General features: G+C 40.7%; 1 protein-coding gene across 4 annotated transcripts in view; it reads left to right on the top strand.

The window, feature by feature from the left end:
- The window catches only part of GAREM1 (GRB2 associated regulator of MAPK1 subtype 1), a 125,398-nt gene that overhangs the window by 83,427 nt on the left and 22,000 nt on the right, over positions 1–19,971 (top strand). For 3 of the 4 annotated variants that reach the window (XM_084620288.1, XM_084620289.1, XM_084620290.1), the window contains exon 3: positions 9,953–10,083. The exons of the other annotated variant lie outside the window; for it this stretch is intronic. In XM_084620288.1, coding sequence (XP_084476414.1) covers positions 9,953–10,083 — 131 coding nt within the window. The remainder of the gene's footprint in view (positions 1–9,952; positions 10,084–19,971) is intronic. 4 annotated transcript variants of the gene reach the window in all.

Below are 19,971 nucleotides of genomic sequence, written 5' to 3' on the forward strand. Positions count from 1 at the left end.
GCAGTTAGTCACATGATTTCTGTAAATCATATAATTTATTTATTGTGGTAACCTAGTAGTTGTGACTCTCACCTATAAAACAGAGGATGTTTTGGTTTGCCATTTTAAGTCCTCTGCATACTCATATGTCCATTTTAAGTCACCTACAAATTCAGCGTCTTGGGTTAAATCTCGGTGAAATGTGATTAAAGTGCCATTGGCACACTTATACTGATTGGTGTTATGGTGCTGGTATCTACACCTTTAGAATCATAGAAATTGGAGATAGAAAAGATGTAGCAGACTGTATAGCCCCCTTTTCTTTGCCAGTGCATGATTATAGAGTGTAAGTAAAAATCCAGAACAATGCAGGTAGCCTTTGATTGTATTGCCTTGTGGAAGACCCTGCTTTGATTCCCTTTCCTGATCTCTTGAACAGTACAATGTAAAGGTGAAGTCCTGTGACCATCTCCAACTGAATGATGGTGTGTGGCTCAGTCTTTTTCTTGGCTGAATGGATGACAGCAAAGCAGGACTCCTATCACAGTGATATAAAGCAGAAATAAATTGTGGTGTTTGAAGCCCCCCAAAACTTCAAAAATCCTTCCAAGAAGTAAAACTATTCCTGTTCCTTTCCACAGGTCTGTTCCCTTCCACTGTGCGCAGGGTACTACACAATCAATTACTAGGTTATTGAATGTGCTATTGTGCCTTGCCCTGTTCTGTGTTTTATGGTACCGTAAATTCAGCTCAGGTGCACATCGCAGATTCTAATTACAATTTTATGTTTACTTAAACATGCCTTTTTCCCAGTTAATTTTCATTTTGTTCCCAAAATTGCATGTGTGTTGAGGGGATGGGTATCCCTTTCTTTAAAAATGTGATGAATACAAATACTGTATATAACAATGCAATATTTTACTAGTTCGCAGAGCTGTTGAGGATTTAATAGTGTTTGTACAGTCCATATAAAAAATAGATGTGCCCCATAAGTGCACCTGGAATTCCTTCCTTTACTGTGTCTACCATATCTTCACTCTCTCCTTCTAAAGACAGATTCCAAGAAGTCTCTTGTTTCAAAATGACTGTAACTGTTAGTGCCCTCTAATCTTTCTGCAAAAAACTTTAAACCAATGAATAAATGACTGAAAAAAATAAACTCTAAATTTCAGCAAACTGAAAGAAGGGAAGCAAACAAGAGCGCAAGACATGTAGTTTCCTGTTTATTGTCACTACTGCTGCATGTCCCCCAAACCCTTCCTTTGCAGGCTGATTGTCTAGATGGTAAGTTTTTGGGGGCAGATATCATAACATTATACTTATTCTTAAAGTACCTGGCATGCTGCTGGAACTATTCAAATTATAGCTGCATCAGTATTTGATTGTTGGGGGGGTTTTCCCCTAAAAATGATGCTTTGGGTGTATGTAATTGCAAAAATTATCACCCCAATACTTCATTGAATGAAATACAATACTTGAGTGCCACATACATAATTCTACAAAAGGAAGAAAAATTACCTGCATGTTAGTATGGGTTAAGATTTATATCCAGGTTATTTTAATACCATATTTTTCTGGCTTCCAATTTCCCCCCCTCAACTCTCTGCCATTTCTGTGGTGTAAGATAACTCCACTCTATGAACTAACTGACAGAGTGAAGATTGATCAAATAAGCTGAGACTTCCCTGGTGAGACAAATCTATCTCCATGTCAAATGATGGGGTTACTCTCTTGTCCTTGTGTGCACATGCAACGCTAATGGGAGTTACGTGCACATGTCAACAGAAGCATATACGATACCCCCATCCATAAGAGAAGCAGAAGTGCTGAGGTGGCCTTTCAAACTGAAATATTGCATTCCATTGCACTCCTAATAAGCTGTCCCTCCTTCTCTACCTCCTCCTCTCTTTCCCAAGCCACCTGAATTTGAAATTCATTATTTTGGCCATTCACATCTTTCTTACTCCTTTGACTATGTCTTTTAAAATCTCTGCTCAATTCTAGCTAAAGTCATTCTGCTCAAAAAGAAAAGCAAAAGTGTTCCCAGAGTCCAAGGAAGTAGAATTCTTATGGGGAATGTTGGCAAAATCAACAGTCTTTCCCAAAATGGTGGAATTTTGTCAAATAGATAAAGATTCTGAACATTGTAGGCCATGACTGTGGTTCTGCAAAATGCTGAGTACGTTGTCAACACTCAGCATAGTGTGAAATGTAAACCTCTGCTTCTCAATCTTGCTATCCCAATGTATTGTCTATTAATTCCTGAACAGCACTGGGTCCTGCAGATGGAATAACTCACTTTGAGATTTTACTAAATAATCAAAGCTTCTGAAAGACAATACAACTTTTTCTTTAGAGAAGGATTTGACAAGTAACACATCTGAACAGATGTTTCTGCAACCTCCACCCCTGCTGTATGGTGGCACAAAACCCCTTTACACAGAATGGTCTGTTGCAGAATTTCTGTACTGATTTAACAAATTGATTTCACATCTGCTTTTGTGTTTGTATTAACTCTTACATTGTCTCTGGGAATTGGTATGTTTTTAATCAATTTTTGTATTTGAACAGGGATTTTTAAAAGTAAAGTATGGTAAAACAGTAATTATAATAAATGAAAAGAATTATTACAGTAAGAAACAAAATCAATAGTCTCATTGCACCCTTGTTCTTCTGTTCTGGGTTTTGTTTGGAACTGTTTAAGGGGGACTGGACTGGACCTTTTTTTTTTTTTTTTTACAGGAAAGTGGATCCCATAACTTTTAGAGGAAAATGCTGATCTTCTATGTCAATTATTGCTTTAACTTTGTAGCCAGAGGTCTACAGATTATCCCAATACTAGCCAATTTGACACTTTCTAAAGGAAGGACTGCTGCTCTAGGGGTTCTTTTGTTTTTGTTTTTTCCTTGTTATTTCATGTTTCTATGCTCATCTTTTTGATCTGTGTTGCATTTGCCATTTTCATTACAAGCACCTTTGCATGGAAATAATCTAATTTCTCCACCTATTTAGAGGGCATATTAAAAGTGCAATACTGCTTTAATACACTATCTTTCTTTTCCTGCATCAGAGACCATGCTCTGGGTGAAACTTGTATTGGTTTCATTCCATTGATTAACAAGAAAAACCCTTTAATAGATTTTTACCAATTGATTTGTGCTAATATTAAAACATCCCATGATATGAGAGTTGCAGGTGCACTCCTCTGAAAGCATATGTTATTTTTGATTCCTGACAATACTTCGTTATCAAATACCTAAATAGAATGAAGATAAGTCATGTTGTGATTGCGGTTCAACCTTCTGTTAATTTTGTAACGTTTTCTGGTTAAATTTACCTTCTCTCAAAAGTAGTAGTGTTTTGCTACACTCTGCATGCATTTTGTTTGTTTGTTTTTGTTTTAAAACTAAGTCTTGTCTTCACTTAAGAGATAAGTAACTTACAAATACATTTGTTCCAAAATGCCCCGAGTGTGTGTGTGTATATGTTTTTTTCGTGTGTGTGTGTTAAAAGAACATCATTAAAGTTGCAAAGTCAAGTTGCCGGGACAACCTTAATTCTGCCCCCTTGTGCATATGGGTTATGATAGTCTTTTAGTTACATGAGTATACACTACTTTTTTCCCCACAGGCCACTGCCTCATTCAATGCACAGTGTACAATGCTCGCTTAATGAGCAGCTATTCCATATTTTGTTTTTTCTCCTTGTTCAGCATGTGGCCTCAGGCTTTACTGTATGCAGTTCAAACTCTGCTCCAAAGACAGAATTATTAATTTCCTCATGGGCTTTTCTATGGTTCTCATCACTATATTATCCAAGTGCTTCATAAACATTAATTTATCTTCACAACCAGCCTGTGAGATGAGGTGGGTATTATTGTTCCCATTTTACAATAGGAAGCTGAGGAACAGAGCGATTAAGATCAAAAGCAGCTATTTATTTTGGGCACCCTATTTGGGACAGGTAGGACCTGATTTTTTTTTTTTCAGAGTATGTAGCATTATACAGCACTTGATATGTTCAAAGCACAGTTCCCACTGACTTCAGTTGCAGCCATAAGTGCTCAGCATTTCTGCAAATCAGACCCTCAGTCTCAAGTGGGGCATGCAGAAAAGGAGAAACCAAACTTTGTACAGGTTACTTGCATGTTCAAGTGACTTGTTCAGCGTCACATAAGAACTTTGTGCCAGAGGCAGGGATAGAATCCAGTTCTCTAGAGCAGCATTCAAGTGCCTTAATTCTGAAAAGTTGGTCCAATAAAAGATATTACCTCACTCACTCACTCTTTCTCTCTAACTCTGAGACCTCATTCACTACACACCTTCCAACTTCTGCAACAAATGAACCAGGGGTCCTACAGAAAAGTCTCCTTCACTATAAAACACTGATTGATTCCCAGAGCTGATTCATTCTATATACTGAAAAGGCAATGGTCCTGTGGAAAAAACAGAATCATAGAAATGTAGCACTGGAAGGGAGCTCAAGAAGTCATCTAGTCCAGTCCCCTGCATTGAGGCAGGACAAGTATGCCTAGTAGGGCTGTCGGTTAATTCATGCAATTAACTCAAAATTAATTGCAATTAAAAAATTAATTGCTGTTTTAATTGCACTGTTAAACAATAGAATACCAGTTGAAAATTTATTAAATATTTTTGGATGTTTTTCTACATTTTCAAAAATATTGATTTCAATTACAACACAGAATACAAAGGGAACAGTGCTCACTTTATATTATTTTTTATTACAAAATAGATAGTATTTTTCAGTTCACCTCATAAAAGTACCGTAGTGCAATCTCTTTATCGTGAAAGCGCAAATTACAAGTGTAAATTTTTTTTGCTACATAACTGTACTCAAAAACAAAACAATGTAAAAATTTAGAGCCTGCAAGTCCACTTAGTCCTACTTCTTGTTCAGCCAATCACTAAGAGAAACAAGTTTGTTTACATTTATGGGAGATCATGCTGCCTGCTTCTTATTTACAGTGTCACCTGAAAGTGAGGACAGGTGTTCGCGTGGCACTTCTGTAGCCGGCATTGCAAGGTATTTACATGCCAGATATGCTAAATGTTCGTATGCCCCTTCCTGCTTCAGCTACCGTTCCTAAGGACATGCTTCCATGCTGATGACACTCATTAATTAAATTAATGAACTCCTTGGGGGGAGAATTGCTCTGTTTTACCCACATTCTGCTATATATTGCATGTTATTAGCAGTCTCCGATGATGACCAAGCACATGTTGTTCATTTTAAGAACACTTTCACTGCAGATTTGACATAACGCAAAGAAGGTACCAATGTGAGATATAAAAATAGCTACAGCACTGGACCCAAGGTTTAAGAATCGGAAGTGCCTTCCAAAATCTGAGAGGGATGAGGTGTGGAACATGCTTTCAGAAGTCTTAAAAGAGAAACACTCCAATGTCAAAACTACAGAACCCGAACTACCAAAAAAGAAAATCAACCTTCTGCTGATGGCATCTGACTCAGATGATGAAAATGAACATGCGTTGGTTCGCACTGCTTTGGATCGTTATCGAGAGGAACTCATTATCAGCATGGATGCATGTCCTCTAGAATGGTGGTTTAAGCATGAAGGAACATATGTTTTCACTGTTTTCACTAACAAGGTCAGCTCCCAGACTGCTGCGCTGGGCATCACAAAATGCGGAAGAGATGGCCAGCGCTCTGTGGAGATAGAGGCGGTTAGGGACTATTTAGAAAAGCTGGACGTGCACAAGTCCATGGGGCCGGACGAGTTGCATCCGAGAGTGCTGAAGGAATTGGCGGCTGTGATTGCAGAGCCACTGGCCATTATCTTTGAAAACTCGTGGCGAACCGGGGAAGTCCCGGATGACTGGAAAAAGGCTAATGTAGTGCCAATCTTTAAAAAAGGGAAGAAGGAAGATCCTGGGAACTACAGGCCAGTCAGCCTCACCTCAGTCCCTGGAAAAATCATGGAGCAGGTCCTCAAAGAATCAATCCTGAAGCACTTGCATGAGAGGAAAGTGATCAGGAACAGCCAGCATGGATTCACCAAGGGAAGGTCATGCCTGACTAATCTAATCGCCTTTTATGATGAGATTACTGGTTCTGTGGATGAAGGGAAAGCAGTGGATGTATTGTTTCTTGACTTTAGCAAAGCTTTTGACACGGTCTCCCATAGTATTCTTGTCAGCAAGTTAAGGAAGTATGGGCTGGATGAATGCACTATAAGGTGAGTAGAAAGCTGGCTAAATTGTCGGGCTCAACGGGTAGTGATCAATGGCTCCATGTCTAGTTGGCAGCCGGTATCAAGTGGAGTGCCCCAGGGGTCGGTCCTGGGGCCGGTTTTATTCAATATCTTCATAAATGATCTGGAGGATGGTGTGGATTGCACTCTCAGCAAATTTGCGGATGATACTAAACTGGGAGGAGTGGTAGATACGCTGGAGGGGAGGGATAGGATACAGAAGGACCTAGACAAATTGGAGGATTGGGCCAAAAGGAATCTGATGAGGTTCAATAAGGATAAGTGCAGGGTCCTGCACTTAGGACGGAAGAACCCAATGCACAGCTACAGACTAGGGACCGAATGGCTAGGCAGCAGTTCTGCAGAAAAGGACCTAGGGGTGACAGTGGACGAGAAGCTGGATATGAGTCAGCAGTGTGCCCTTGTTGCCAAGAAGGCCAATGGCATTTTGGGATGTATAAGTAGGGGCATAGCGAGCAGATCGAGGGACGTGATCGTTCCCCTCTATTCGACATTGGTGAGGCCTCATCTGGAGTACTGTGTCCAGTTTTGGGCCCCACACTACAAGAAGGATGTGGATAAATTGGAGAGAGTCCAGCGAAGGGCAACAAAAATGATTAGGGGACTGGAACACATGAGTTATGAGGAGAGGCTGAGGGAGCTGGGATTGTTTAGCCTGCAGAAGAGAAGAATGAGGGGGGATTTGATAGCTGCTTTCAACTACCTGAAAGGGGGTTCCAAAGAGGATGGCTCTAGACTGTTCTCAATGGTAGCAGATGACAGAACGAGGAGTAATGGTCTCAAGTTGCAGTGGGGGAGGTTTAGATTGGATATTAGGAAAAACTTTTTCACTAAGAGGGTGGTGAAACACTGGAATGCGTTACCTAGGGAGGTGGTAGAATCTCCTTCCTTAGAGGTTTTTAAGGTCAGGCTTGACAAAGCCCTGGCTGGGATGATTTAACTGGGAATTGGTCCTGCTTTGAGCAGGGGGTTGGACTAGATGACCTTCTGGGGTCCCTTCCAACCCTGATATTCTATGATTCTATGATTCTATGATATGACTCTTTAGCGCATCTGGCACGTAAATATCTTGCAACCAGCTACAACAGTGCCATGCAAACGCCTGTTCTCCCTTTCAGGTGACATTGTAAACAAGAAGTGGGCAGCATTATCTCCTACAAATGTAAATAAGCTTGTTTGTCTAAGCGATTGGCTGAACAAGAAGTAGGACTGAGTAGACTTGTAGGCTCTAAAGTTTTACACTGTTGGGTTTTTTAAGTTATTTTTTGTACATAATTCTACATTTGTAAGTTACACTTTTACAACAGAGATTGCACTACAGTACTTGTATTAGGTGAATTGAAAAATACTATTTCTTTTGATTTTTTTTACAGTGCAAATATTTATAATAAATATAAAATGAGCACTGTACACTTTGTAGTGTATGTGGTAATTGAAATCACTATATTTGAAAATGTAGAAAACATCAAAACAAATTTAAATAAATTGTATTCTATTAGTAACAGCGTGATTTAATTGGGATTTTTTAAATCCCTTGACAGCCCTAATACCTAGTATGCATGAAGAGTACATAATCATGTAATTAAAGACTGTATTGTAGTGGATATGTGTAAAGGGCTGAATTAAGGTTGCTCAGGTAAGGGAGGCATTGAGAGCACAGGAGTGAGAGTCTCCCAACTTTTAGTTCCAGTGCCTGGATCCAGACCTGGCCTGGCCCACAGCAGCTTAAAGCTGCAGTTGTAGGTAAAATCTAGCTCAGCCCTGGGCTGGAGCATGCTCAGTGAGGAGAGTCTCTGTTAAGCTCTAGCAAGTCTCTACTGATCATGTGCAAACTGTGACTCTTCAAAGGCTTATAACTTGGCCTTGCTTCAAAATAATAGGGCGGGGGAGGGCTAGAGTTTCTCAAATAAAAGGTTGCCAGAATTTTTTAGCACGGGCAAAATAACTTATTTGTCCCTTGACTCATTCTTGGAAACAGCTGGGTTGTTTTCGTTGAAATTTTCCAAGCAACCATCATGGAAAAGTTCAGCCCAAATAGTTAGTTTGGCAAAGCTTTATAAACAACTGAAAACAGGGTATTATTGTGGTGGGAAATGTCAGGGAACTTTAAGAGGCAATGCTACTAGTCCTGCCTATCATACCTTAAAACTACCATGAAATCTGTACAAGAAGGGCAAACTCCTACCTTATGAGTCCACTCAAAGTAGCCTTAAACACTGCTGTTCTACCCTTATTAGAAGATTAGTCCTCCATTTGTCAGCAGGGGGTTGTAGTCAGATGGGACACTTGGAGAGGATCCTCCTGGTTATAAAAGAGAGGGGGCTGCTGTCAGGGCTCTTGGACGGTGAGATTTGCTTCCCCTGCCCCGCTTGGTTCAAAGCAGTCAAAATTTGGGGACCTTCTGGCATGCCCCAAAAGACATCTGTCCAATAAGGTTTTTGGAGAGGGCAGAGGGTATTTTCCTAGATGAAGGGGCAGGAGACAGTTTTTTAGGTGGTTGGCTGGCTGAGTTCTTGTTTAATTGATAATTTTGGTGCTTCAGAGATCGAATTTTATTTGTTAATGGTGTGTTAGGTTGCCTGTAGCCTTGGACAGGCACCTTTTTAGCTATTTAAAATCTAAATAAATTAAACAACCAATTTTTCTGTCTGGAGTCATTGCTTGAGACAGGTTTCACTGTGTTTTTGATGGGGAATATCCTGTAGGATACTAATATCAATATTTTTCAAAAGTGGGGGAGAATCACTCCACTGATTAAATTAATCTCACTAATATACGGAGAATGTTTGTAGTGTCTGTCCCAGTTTTAGCTACTGCTCTTTTAGCAAAAGTTTACTTTCAAATTGTGCATTCATATCGCATAAAAAGAAATGCGGTAAATGAGGTGACTATTCAGAATTGTATAAACGTTCCTTCCAAAATCGTGAATGTGGCCACAGTATTAGGGTCTAGGCAGAGATTTGTCTTCTGTGACATTTAGAAAATAATCAAATTAAAATGTCTGTCTTGTGGTGCAAGGTAAAGTTAGTAGGGAACACTTATTTCCAACATTTCATAATTTATTTACTTTAGAAGGGGAATACTTTATCTTCCACAGAGTTTTAAATAGTCGTGTGTGTGTGTGTGTTTAAAGGTACACATTTTTAATAATGGATTAAATGGATCTAGCTCTAACAAATTATTTGAAACATTGTTTCTGATTGTAAACTGTCATGTGGAAAGCATTCAACCAGTACACTACTGTTACCAAAATATGGTGTAAGGAGATTGGTTTTAGTTTAACTTCTTCACTGCAGTCTAATGATACTTTAAAAATTTCAGCACTATTTTTGGTTTCTTTGTGGCACAAGGGTTTTTTGTGTTTTCTATAAATCAAAGTATTCTAAGAGCTTTCTACACAGAAGCTGTAAGGTATAAGTGTACACATGTAGAAGCACTAGTAGTTACTTGCCAGTTCTAGAGAGAGCATCTGATAAGATTCCTTTTTAATTTGACTTCACTTCCCACACATTCTTGTAATTCTGGGTTAGTGAAACTTGGTAACTTTTCATTTGAAAGCTTATGAAGACACTTTTGCAATCTCTTCTGTTGTTGCTTAACTATTAATAATCAGATGAAACTGACCAAGCATCATAGTGAAGGAGTGAGCAAGCAGTTGCCACAGTGACAGCTGTCCAATGTAAATATCTTACCGCTCTTCTGTTTATCATCTGTTTTCAGGGCAGTTTAAGCTGCTGGAACAAGACCGAGATATTAAGGAGCCAGTGCAGTATTTTAACAGTGTGGAGGAGGTGGCTAAAGCATTTCCTGAACGAGTTTACGTCATGGAGGAAATAACATTCAACGTTAAGGTAGCCCCTGAATAAATATTTGTCCCCATCTAAATGATTAACTGGTACAATCTTTATATACATGGCAAATGAGCAACTGCGTTATGTGGGGAAAAGTGACTTTAAGACAGATGAGTCTTTAGTCTTCTATTCGTAGGCAGTGATTTTTAGTATAATTTTTTTGTAGTATTAAAACGGTGTGTTCTTCAAGGCGCCTTTTGATCCTACAGCCCAGCAGCGGAGCACCCCCAATAATCCATCCATCTAACTCAAGGGCTGTCGCCAGATTTTAGACAAAGTGTCTTTTGTTTCACCCCGCAAAAGTAGTCTGGATTTTACTCCCTGCTAGGCACCAGCTGCTCCACTCGGTCTCCAGAAAGCCTCATTTCCAGACAGTGTGTAGGGTACTGTGATGGAGTTACTTGTCTCTAATCAGATGGCAGACTACTGCAGTTAAATAGCATTGTATATAAAGCAAAACAACAGAAGACCCACTTGCTTTTCTTGTGTACATCTTGAGTCTGTGAGAGGATCAGTGATCCACATGGGAGTGGGAAAGGGTTTCCTGTGGCCACACACAAACTGAAACTGTGTTAAATAGGATGATGTCTGAATCTATCCACACAAATTCTCACCTGTAGTTTCAGTAGGTTACCGTGCAAGCCTGGTCAATGCCCAACACCGGTCACAGCAGCCTCAAGGCTGATCTGATTTGCGCCACCTGGAACACCAACTAGGGTTGTTACATAACCTCTTGGAGCTGGAGCACATAGGAGCTAACTATACCTCCTACACGGATGTGGGAGCAAGCTGATTATGCTGGCTTTACGCCGCCAATGAGTCCTCTACCCCAGAGGAATCCCTAGCTGGGGCTCCTTCATCCCTCTTGAGGACTAGCAGAGGACTAGCAGAGGACTAGGGTTTTACCCATAGTTCCTATACACGTGAAGCATGATGTTTGAAGGGGTGCTATATAAACATGAAATATGATTTAACTCATGTAATGACAAAATGAATGCATCTTTCAAAACAGTACATTGTTTTCATATAGACTCTCTTGATTAACCTGGATGTGTGTAACTGGGCACCTGATTACTTAACACCATGATGTGAGATTACAGGGCAGTATTGCATTGCAAGGGTAAAGCTAAACATACGTAAGATTGAATACATTGTTATAGTGGGACTCGTAGCTCTGTGCAGCACAGTACAAATGTATTGGCATTATTTAACTGATCAATGGAAAAATTAAAATGCAGTCAGTGAAATGCACAGCTATGATTTTATAGGGTGAGGATATACAACTACAAGCTTGTTAAATGTAAAATGTTCCCACATAAGCTGAATGGGAATTTTTAAAAAATACTTTGCCAGTTCATGATGCTGAAAATTAAGTGTAGCATGCTGTTTTGATATCAATACTGGATTCAGAAAATTGCTATCTACAGTAATAGTCTTCTGTTTAAAAAAAATTCTGTGTTTAATAGTGGGCTAAACAGGTGCCTTACCTTTTTTTTTTTTTCCCCTGCAACTGTTTCAAATTAGTGATATCTGTCTAGACCAAGCCTGTTTGCGTCCCAAAATAAAAACAAAAGTGAAGTAATGTAACAGGACTGAGGAACAGTTTAAGTGATAACTTTTTATAAGACTGTAACAAAATAAATATTGTACAATACAAATGCCATACATATGCCTATGAAATTGACGTAAGCACTGGAGAGGACTAAAGTTTATTATGTCTATATACAGTAAATCATTCCAGTTTTATGTGTTGTAAATTAATACAGCATTATTCAGTATTCAAATACAAGAAGGAAAGAAAAAGGCTTATGTAACATAGTTGATGCCTGTGCGTGTGTGTAGCACTTACGTAGATGCTCATGAGAAGTTCTTGGGATCTACACTAAGGGTTCTTCAACTTGGGAGTTGTGATTTCTTCTCCCTCCACCACTCTTCCCATATGCAGGGTTCTGACTAGATCCCAGCTGGATGGGAGGGAGGTACTGGCATGGGAAAAGGTTGAGAATCACTGATCTATCTAATGGAGACCTCTGCATAGGAAATCTTGTAACCAAAGGTGTGGTGTCAGTATTCTGATAACAGAGAACTCTTGCATCAAGAATTAGAAGGTCAGCCTTTTTGTTGTTGTTTCATTATTATTAAAAAGAAACCCAGATGCTGTACTGGGCTTGATAGGCAAGCCAGGAGAAAATCCTGCAACTGTCATAGGGTTTTTTTAAAATATCAGCCCAGTTAATATAGTTCCATGCTCATACATCATATTAGTATTGTTGCCTGCTCAGTAACAGCAATTTTACTCCAGTCCTATTCTATCAATTAACATCATAGTGCAATAAATTATAGGAAGTATTATAAAAATCAGTTTTATTTTACCTTGATGTCATCTTAACAATTTTTCCATTTATTCTTTTCTCCCTCTTTTTCTCTTCTTTATCTTACATCTTGTTACTTTTTTTCTTCTGAAAGAGTGAAAACTAAACTTTTTCTCTCACAGGGCAGTGCAGAGTTCGCTTCCTGTTTGAACCCTTTTCTTTCCATTCCTTTGTTGTGTTTCATACCTGTCTGCTTTTCCTACCACAGTTTGTTCTCCAAACTTCTGCTTTTCCTCACCCTTAATTATGTTTCCAGATGCAAAAAATAGTGGTCTGACTGTTAGGATTTCTCACTGACAGGTAACTTCCAAAGGAAAAGCTCCTGTCTTCCCTGATGCACCAGGGTAACAGCTATATTGCTCCCCATCCATGCACATTGAACCGGCCATAACTACGCATCTGCTGCTTCTATATGGTTGGTCCAATGTGATCCTTGCCTCTCCATCTAAATGCCTGTGGTGGAGCAGTCCGCAGTGTAAAGCGGAGAAAACCTGGCTTCTGATTAAGCTATGGATGTTGTGAATTTGAACCTTGCTGTGTGTGGGGTAAGATGTTATTTTACTTCACTTTGTGGGGAGGAAGATGACTTTTTTCCTTAATAACTAACATCTGGGCATAGAGGGCATCTCTTCATCTCGTCCCCTTTTACCTGTGGCAGGCGGACATGGCGCAAAATCTGCTGGATTATCTGTGAGACAGGAGAGGCAGTGCACATGGCTGGAGTACAGGACTCTGTAACAGAAGGCAGAAATGGGAACTGAAGAATTATTATGGAATTATTAACAATTTATGAGTCCTTCTATATCAACATTAAGTTTTCCTGATGGTAAAGCGCCCATAGGTCTGTGGTGTGTGTGTGTGTGAGAGAGAGAGAGAGAGAGAGAAAATTTAGAATGATCTGGATACGGACTTTCTTGGGTTCATATTAAGTCTACACTGAAATAAGAATTGGAAAATTTTAAGAGATAATGATTTTCTAGATTAAATATGTAGTTTCTACAAGTACCTGTTCTTTGCTGAAATACTATTTGGTAACCTCTTTGATGTAATACTTGGTAAATCACCACAGAGATCTTCTTTTGTTTATATAGCACCATGACACTGGTGAAGATGGCTTTTCTTGATTCTCCACAGGTGGAGGGAAACCACTAGAGAAAAGCTGAGCTATATCAGGGAACAGCTCTTCGAATGCTAATAGCACTAAGTTGTCAAGAGGATGGATCTAGACAGTTCTCAGTGGTAGCAGATGACAGAACGAGGAGTAATGGTCTCAAGTTGCAGTGAGGGAGATTTAGTTTGGATATTAGGAAAAACTTTTTCACTAGGAGGGTGGTGAAGCCCTGGAATGCGTTACCTAGGGAGGTGGTGGAATCTCCTTCCTTTTGAGGTTTTTAAGGTCAGGCTTGACAAAGCCCTGGCTGGGATGATTTAGTTGGGGATTGATCCTGCTTTGAGCAGGGGGTTGGACTAGATGACCTCCTGAGGTCCCTTCCAACCCTGATATTCTATGATTCTATGATTTATCTGCCTCCAAGAAATATTCTGACAATGAATGTTTGTAGAGCAGTTGGAAAATGCACATGTGCTATAGTTCCTAAGTAATTGCCTTTAGTCTCTGAAAAGTCGTATGTTTAAGTAATCCTCTTGGCATAGTGCTTTACTATGCTAGTCGCTACAGATGCAGTGCACAAACTTTTCCAGTCGCAACCCACCCACCCACCTCCATTAACAGAATCTATTTCCTCCCCCCCACTCCGCCCCTCTTACTGCACAGACAAGGCTTCCTCAGCAGAGGAGCTTGGGCTGAAAGGGAAGCTGGGGGTGGAACTGGAGGCAGAACTGGTCTGGGGGTGGAGAGAGAATGAGGGCAGAGATGTGGCTGGTGATGGAAGGGAGTTAGGGTTGGGGGCAGAGTGGGACTGGTGGTGGATCTGGCCTGGAGGTGGAGCTGGGCCTGGGGGCTGAACGGGGTTGGGGGCAGAGTGGGGCTGGAAGCTTGGCACTCCCTCCCCAACCCCAAGTGGGGGCTGGCCTGGGCCCTGCCGCACGCTGCCCTGAATGTTCCTCCCTGCCCTCGTAGGGGAGCACACCTCACAGTTTGGGGACCACTGCTCTACAGAGTGCATTTTTTCCCAGAAATAAAACAAGAGCTTTTATTTGCTTGAGAACTTATCAGTTTTCTAAGCCTTAAAAATGTTATGCAACTGAATGAATAAATTGCTGATTTACTGGCATAGTTGCATTACAGCTTGTCAGTCCTAATAAGCTTGTCTTTTGTTTCCAAAAACAAAATAGCTTTAGAGGTCTGTAACCAATGTGATATTTTAAAATGCCACAGCAGTGATTGCTAAAATCAGTCCATCTTCAGTTTTAAATTTAAATTGTAGCCTAGGTCCTCATTGTTACCTGGCCTTATACAGTACTAACATCATGCTTTAGGGCTATATTGAACCTTTCCGTTTATAAGCAGTATTGAGATACCACCTTAACTCCTGGAACCAGGGAAAGCCTGCTTCAGGTGATGGAAATAAACACATGCATACTACTGACAAGAATGGCCCTACTCATCAAATTTAGGAGCCTATCAGTCTCTGATCATGCAGGCAACTGCTTACTCTTCCCATTTATCCATCCCTCTTAAAAACTGTGTGTTTTTATCATAGAATCGTAGAATATCAGGGTTGGAAGGGACCTCAGGAGGTCATCTAGTCCAAGGGACCTCAGGAGGTCATCTCGTCCAACCCCCTATTCAAAGCAGGACCAATCCCCAACTAAATCATCCCAGCCAGGGCTTTGTCAAGCCTGACCTTAAAAACCTCAAAAGGAAGGAGATTCCACCACCTCCCTAGGTAATACATTCCAGGGCTTCACCACCCTCCTAGTGAAAAAGTTGTTCCTAATATTCAAACTAAATCTCCCTCACTGCAACTTGAGACCATTGCTCCTTGTTCTGTCATCTGCTACCACTGAGAACTGTCTAGATCCATCCTCTTTGGAACCCCTCTTCAGGTAGTTGAAAGCAGCTATCAAATCCCCCCTCATTCTTCTCTTCTGCAGACTAAATAATCTCAGTTCCCTCAGCCTCTCCGCATAAATCATGTGCTCCAGCCCCCTAATAATTTTTGGTACCCTCCACTGGACTCTTTCCAATTTTTCCACATCCTTCTTCTAGTATGGGGCCCAAAACTGGACACATTTTTATGGCTTACTTAGGGGACGAGAGCTGAGGAAGCATTGTCTAATGCCCCTACTCTGCTTATGCTACATTGATGACATCATCATCATCTAGACCCATGGAAAAGAAGCCCTTGATGAATTCCACCATGATTTCAACAATTTCCATCCCACCATCAACCGCAGCCTGGACCAGTGCACACAAGAGATCCACTTCCTAGATACTACAGTGCTAATAAACGATGGCCACATAAACACCACCCTATACCGGTAAACTGCTGACCGCTATACTTACCTAAATGCCTCCAGCTTTCATCCAGACCACATCACACTATCCATTGTGTACAACCGAGCTCTACGATACAACCGCATTTGCTCCAATCCCTCAGACAGAGACAAACACCTACAAGATCTCTGTCAAGCATTCTTAAAACTACAGTACCCACCTGCTGAAGTGAAGAAACAGATTGACAGAGCCAGAAGAATACCCAGAAGTCACCTATTCCAGGACAGGCCCAACAAAGGGAGTAACAGAACGCCACTAGCCATCACCTTCAGCCCCCAACTAAAACCTCTCCAGCGCATCATCAAGGACCTACAGCCTATCCTGAAGGACAACCCATCACTCTCACAAATCTTGGGAGACAGGCCAGTCCTTGCTTACAGACAGCCCCCCAACCTGAAGGAAATACTCAACCACACAACAAAAGCACTAACCCAGGAACCTATCCTTGCAACAAAGCCCATTGCCAACTGTGTCCACATATCTATACAAGGGACACCATCATAGGAGCTAATCACATGAGCCACACCATAAGAGGCTCTGTCAAAGTTCCTTCCCCACTCTGAACTCTAGGATACACATATGAGGACCCACATAAAAGACCCCCTAAGCTTATTCTTACCAGTTTAGGTTAAAAACTTCTTCAAGGTACAAACTTTGCCTTGTCCTTGAACCCTATGCTGTCACCACCACGCGTGTTAAACAAAGAACAGGGAAAGAGCCCACTTGGAGATGTCTTCCCCCAAAATATCCCCCCAAGCCCTACACCCCCTTTTCTGGAGAAGGCTTGATAAAAATCCTCACCACTTTGTACAGGTGAACACAGACCCAAACACTTGGACCTTAAGAACAATGAAAAATCGATCAGGTTCTTAAAAGAAGAATTTTAATTAAAGAAAAGGTAAAAGAATCACCTCTGTAAAATCAAGATGGTAAATACCTTACAGGGTAATCAGATTCAAAACATAGAGAATCCCTCTAGGCAAAACCTTAAGTTACAAAAAGACACAAAAACAGGAATATACATTCCACCCAGCACAGCGTATTTTACCAGCCATTACAAAAAAGGAAATCTAACTCATTTCTAGCTCGATTACTTACTAACTTTATAAAAGTTCTGAGTCTGCATTCCTGATCTGTTCCTGGCAAAAGCATCACACAGCCATACAGACCCTTTGTTTCCCGCCCCCCACCCCCAGCTTTGAAAGTATCTTGTCTCCTCATTGGTCATTTTGGTCAGGTGCCAGCAAAGTTATCTTAGCTTCTTAACCCTTTACAGATGAAAGGGTTTTGCCTCTGGCCAGGAGGGATTTTATAGCACTGTATACAGACAGGTGGTTACCCTTCCCTTTATTTTTATCGCTTGTTCACCTGCACATCTACCAATGTGATATATGCCATCATGTGCTAACAATGCCCCTCTGCCATGTACATTGGCCAAACCGGACAATCTCTACAAAAAAGAATAAATTGACACAAATCAGATGTCAAGAATTATAATATTCAAAAACCAGTCGGAGACCATCAACCTCCCTGGTCACTCAATTTCAGACCTAAAAGTCGCAATTTTCCAACAAAAAAACTTCAAAAACAGACTCAAGGAAACTGCAGAATTGGAATTAATTTGCAAACTGGACCTCATTAAATTAGGCTTGAATAAAGACTGGGTGTGGATGGGTCATTATACAAAGTAAAAACTATTTCCCCATGCTATTTTTTCCCCTACTGTTACTCACACCTTCTTGCCAACTGTTTGAAATGGGCCATCCTGATTATCACTAGAAAAGGTTCCCCCCCCCCCCCCCGATGATGATAATAGCCTACCTTAATTGATTGATTGGTCTTGTTACAGTTGGTATGGCAACACCCATTTTTTCATGTTCTCTGTGTGTGTGTATATATATCTCCCTAGTGTATTTTCCACTGCATGCATCTGATGAAATGGGTTTTAGCCCACAAAAGCTTATGCCCAAATAAATTTGTTAGTCTCTAAGGTGCCACAAGTTCTCACTGTTTTTTTTACTGATACAGACTAACACGGCTACCACTCTGAAACCAGTACTCCAGATGAGGCCTCACCAATGCTGAATACTCTAACAATCCTTAGAAGAATAAAAACAGAGCTGTTTATTTTTTTAACCTTTTTTGCTATCTCCGAATAACTTAACTTGGGTTTGTAAAGCAGCTCAAATACTCAAAAGTACTGCTACAGAGGTGACTAGAATAGTTAAAGGATTTTTAGTTTGCACTGATGCTAAGTCACCTTTACTGTAGCATAACTGCTGCGCTCCCTCATAATAAGATGCAGCAGATGTAACCAGCTATAATGAAGCAACTAAATAAAATGTTTTTGATATAAACCTTTATATATCCAGATGGTTAAACACTTTTTCATCCAACGATAACAGATTAGAACAATTAGGACTTGAAAACCTATACCATCAGCTATTGGAAGAATTTATTACTTTGCACTAACTTGTGAGAGGCAATATGTTAATCTTCCCAGTACAAAACTTTTGTTAGGTAATCATTTTTTATCTACCTGATGTCTGTCTTCTGCAGCAAATGTCACTTTAGTCAATCTAAATTGCCATTGAATTTCAGGAGACAGAGTTTAAAAGATTACAGTGATGTAATTCATCACTGTTTTGTAGTGCATTTGATAAAATGTCTTGTAGGAAGCCAGTGAGTGAGGTCAAAACGCTGGCATCAGTGCTGAACTCCTGACATGGATTGATAACTGGCAGAGAGAGAACAGAAAGCAACTAATATATGGAAGAGGATCCTTCTGGTGGAATATAAATCCCAAACTTACTTGTTAGTATTGGGAGTGGTTCAGTTTAAATGTCTGTTAGTGATTTAGAAAGGGTTTTGAAATGCAATGCAGCAAATATTGCAGATACCACGAAGGAAGGAGTTGTCATGTATCACTAAGCAATAAGATTTAAGAGGGGTAGGGGGTAATGGAGATATAAAGTATGGTATTTAATGTTAGTAGCTGTAAGATAATGCATCCTGCAAGAACAAGCATGAAGGCAAAAATAACTGGGTGGGGTGGGAAGAAGAGAAGGTTACTTGAGGATTGTGCCAGGTTAACAATAAAATGTCGGGGAAGCTTCCTGTTTACGAGGTAATAACCATAAATCATAGCTGAGTCAATTCCAAGGAAGAAGATCAAGAACCTGTTGGCCCAGGTTTTGCTTATTACCAAGCTAACTGCAAGCACCTCAGGGTTTTATGGTGAAATGTCTAAATATTCTAATTTTAAGTGGAAGGGGAAAAAACTTTCAGAAAAATGTGAAATGTGCAGTGCTGTCACAGTGCTGGAAGGTGAATTGTGTCAACAAAACTCACTCACTGAACTCATCCTTCCCCATCCCATTGCCTGGTTTTACCTCCCTACAAATCAGCAGGACTCTTGTTCCTAGATGAACGTATTTCAAAACCAGTATTGCCAACTCTCATGATTTTACCCCAGCTCTAGAGATTCTGGGTGTGGTTTTACTGGTTTCATGCAAACATGGTCAAAGGCACCAACTTGCAAATTTTCCTTTATTCAGAATAACCACCATCTCCTATTACCGTCAATGGGGCAGAAGCCCGCAAGATGGCCCCCATTTCCTTGCAGTCTTTCTGTGTGTGGAAGTGGGGCGGCCTTTAATAAAATTCACTGCCACCTCCCACTGTTCTCAGTAAGATAGAAGCCAGACCTCCCCTCCCCCCAGGCAAAATGGCTGTCATCGTCATTCAGAGGCACAAGGACTATGAAGAGCAGCAGAGACACTGGAACAGGTGGATGGGGAGAAAGGGGGCAGGGCAGTGGGGGGAACAAGAGGCAGATTTAGGGCTGCAGGTGGATATGGGAGGCTGATGTTGCACAGAGGACAGTGATAGGTGGGAGATGGAGGGTTCAGGTGGCTGCTCACCCAGCCAGTGGTAGGCAAGAAGAGTTCCCTCCAAGCATCCAGGAAGAGGCAGGGTCGCAGTGTTGCCAGCTCTTGCAAATTGATGGTGAGTTGTGGGATGTTGGTGCCTGTGGAAGGAGCTGTCACAATGATT

Source organism: Lepidochelys olivacea, assembly GCF_965140295.1.
Source record: "Lepidochelys olivacea isolate rLepOli2 genome assembly, chromosome: 2".
NCBI lineage: Eukaryota > Metazoa > Chordata > Testudines > Cheloniidae > Lepidochelys > Lepidochelys olivacea.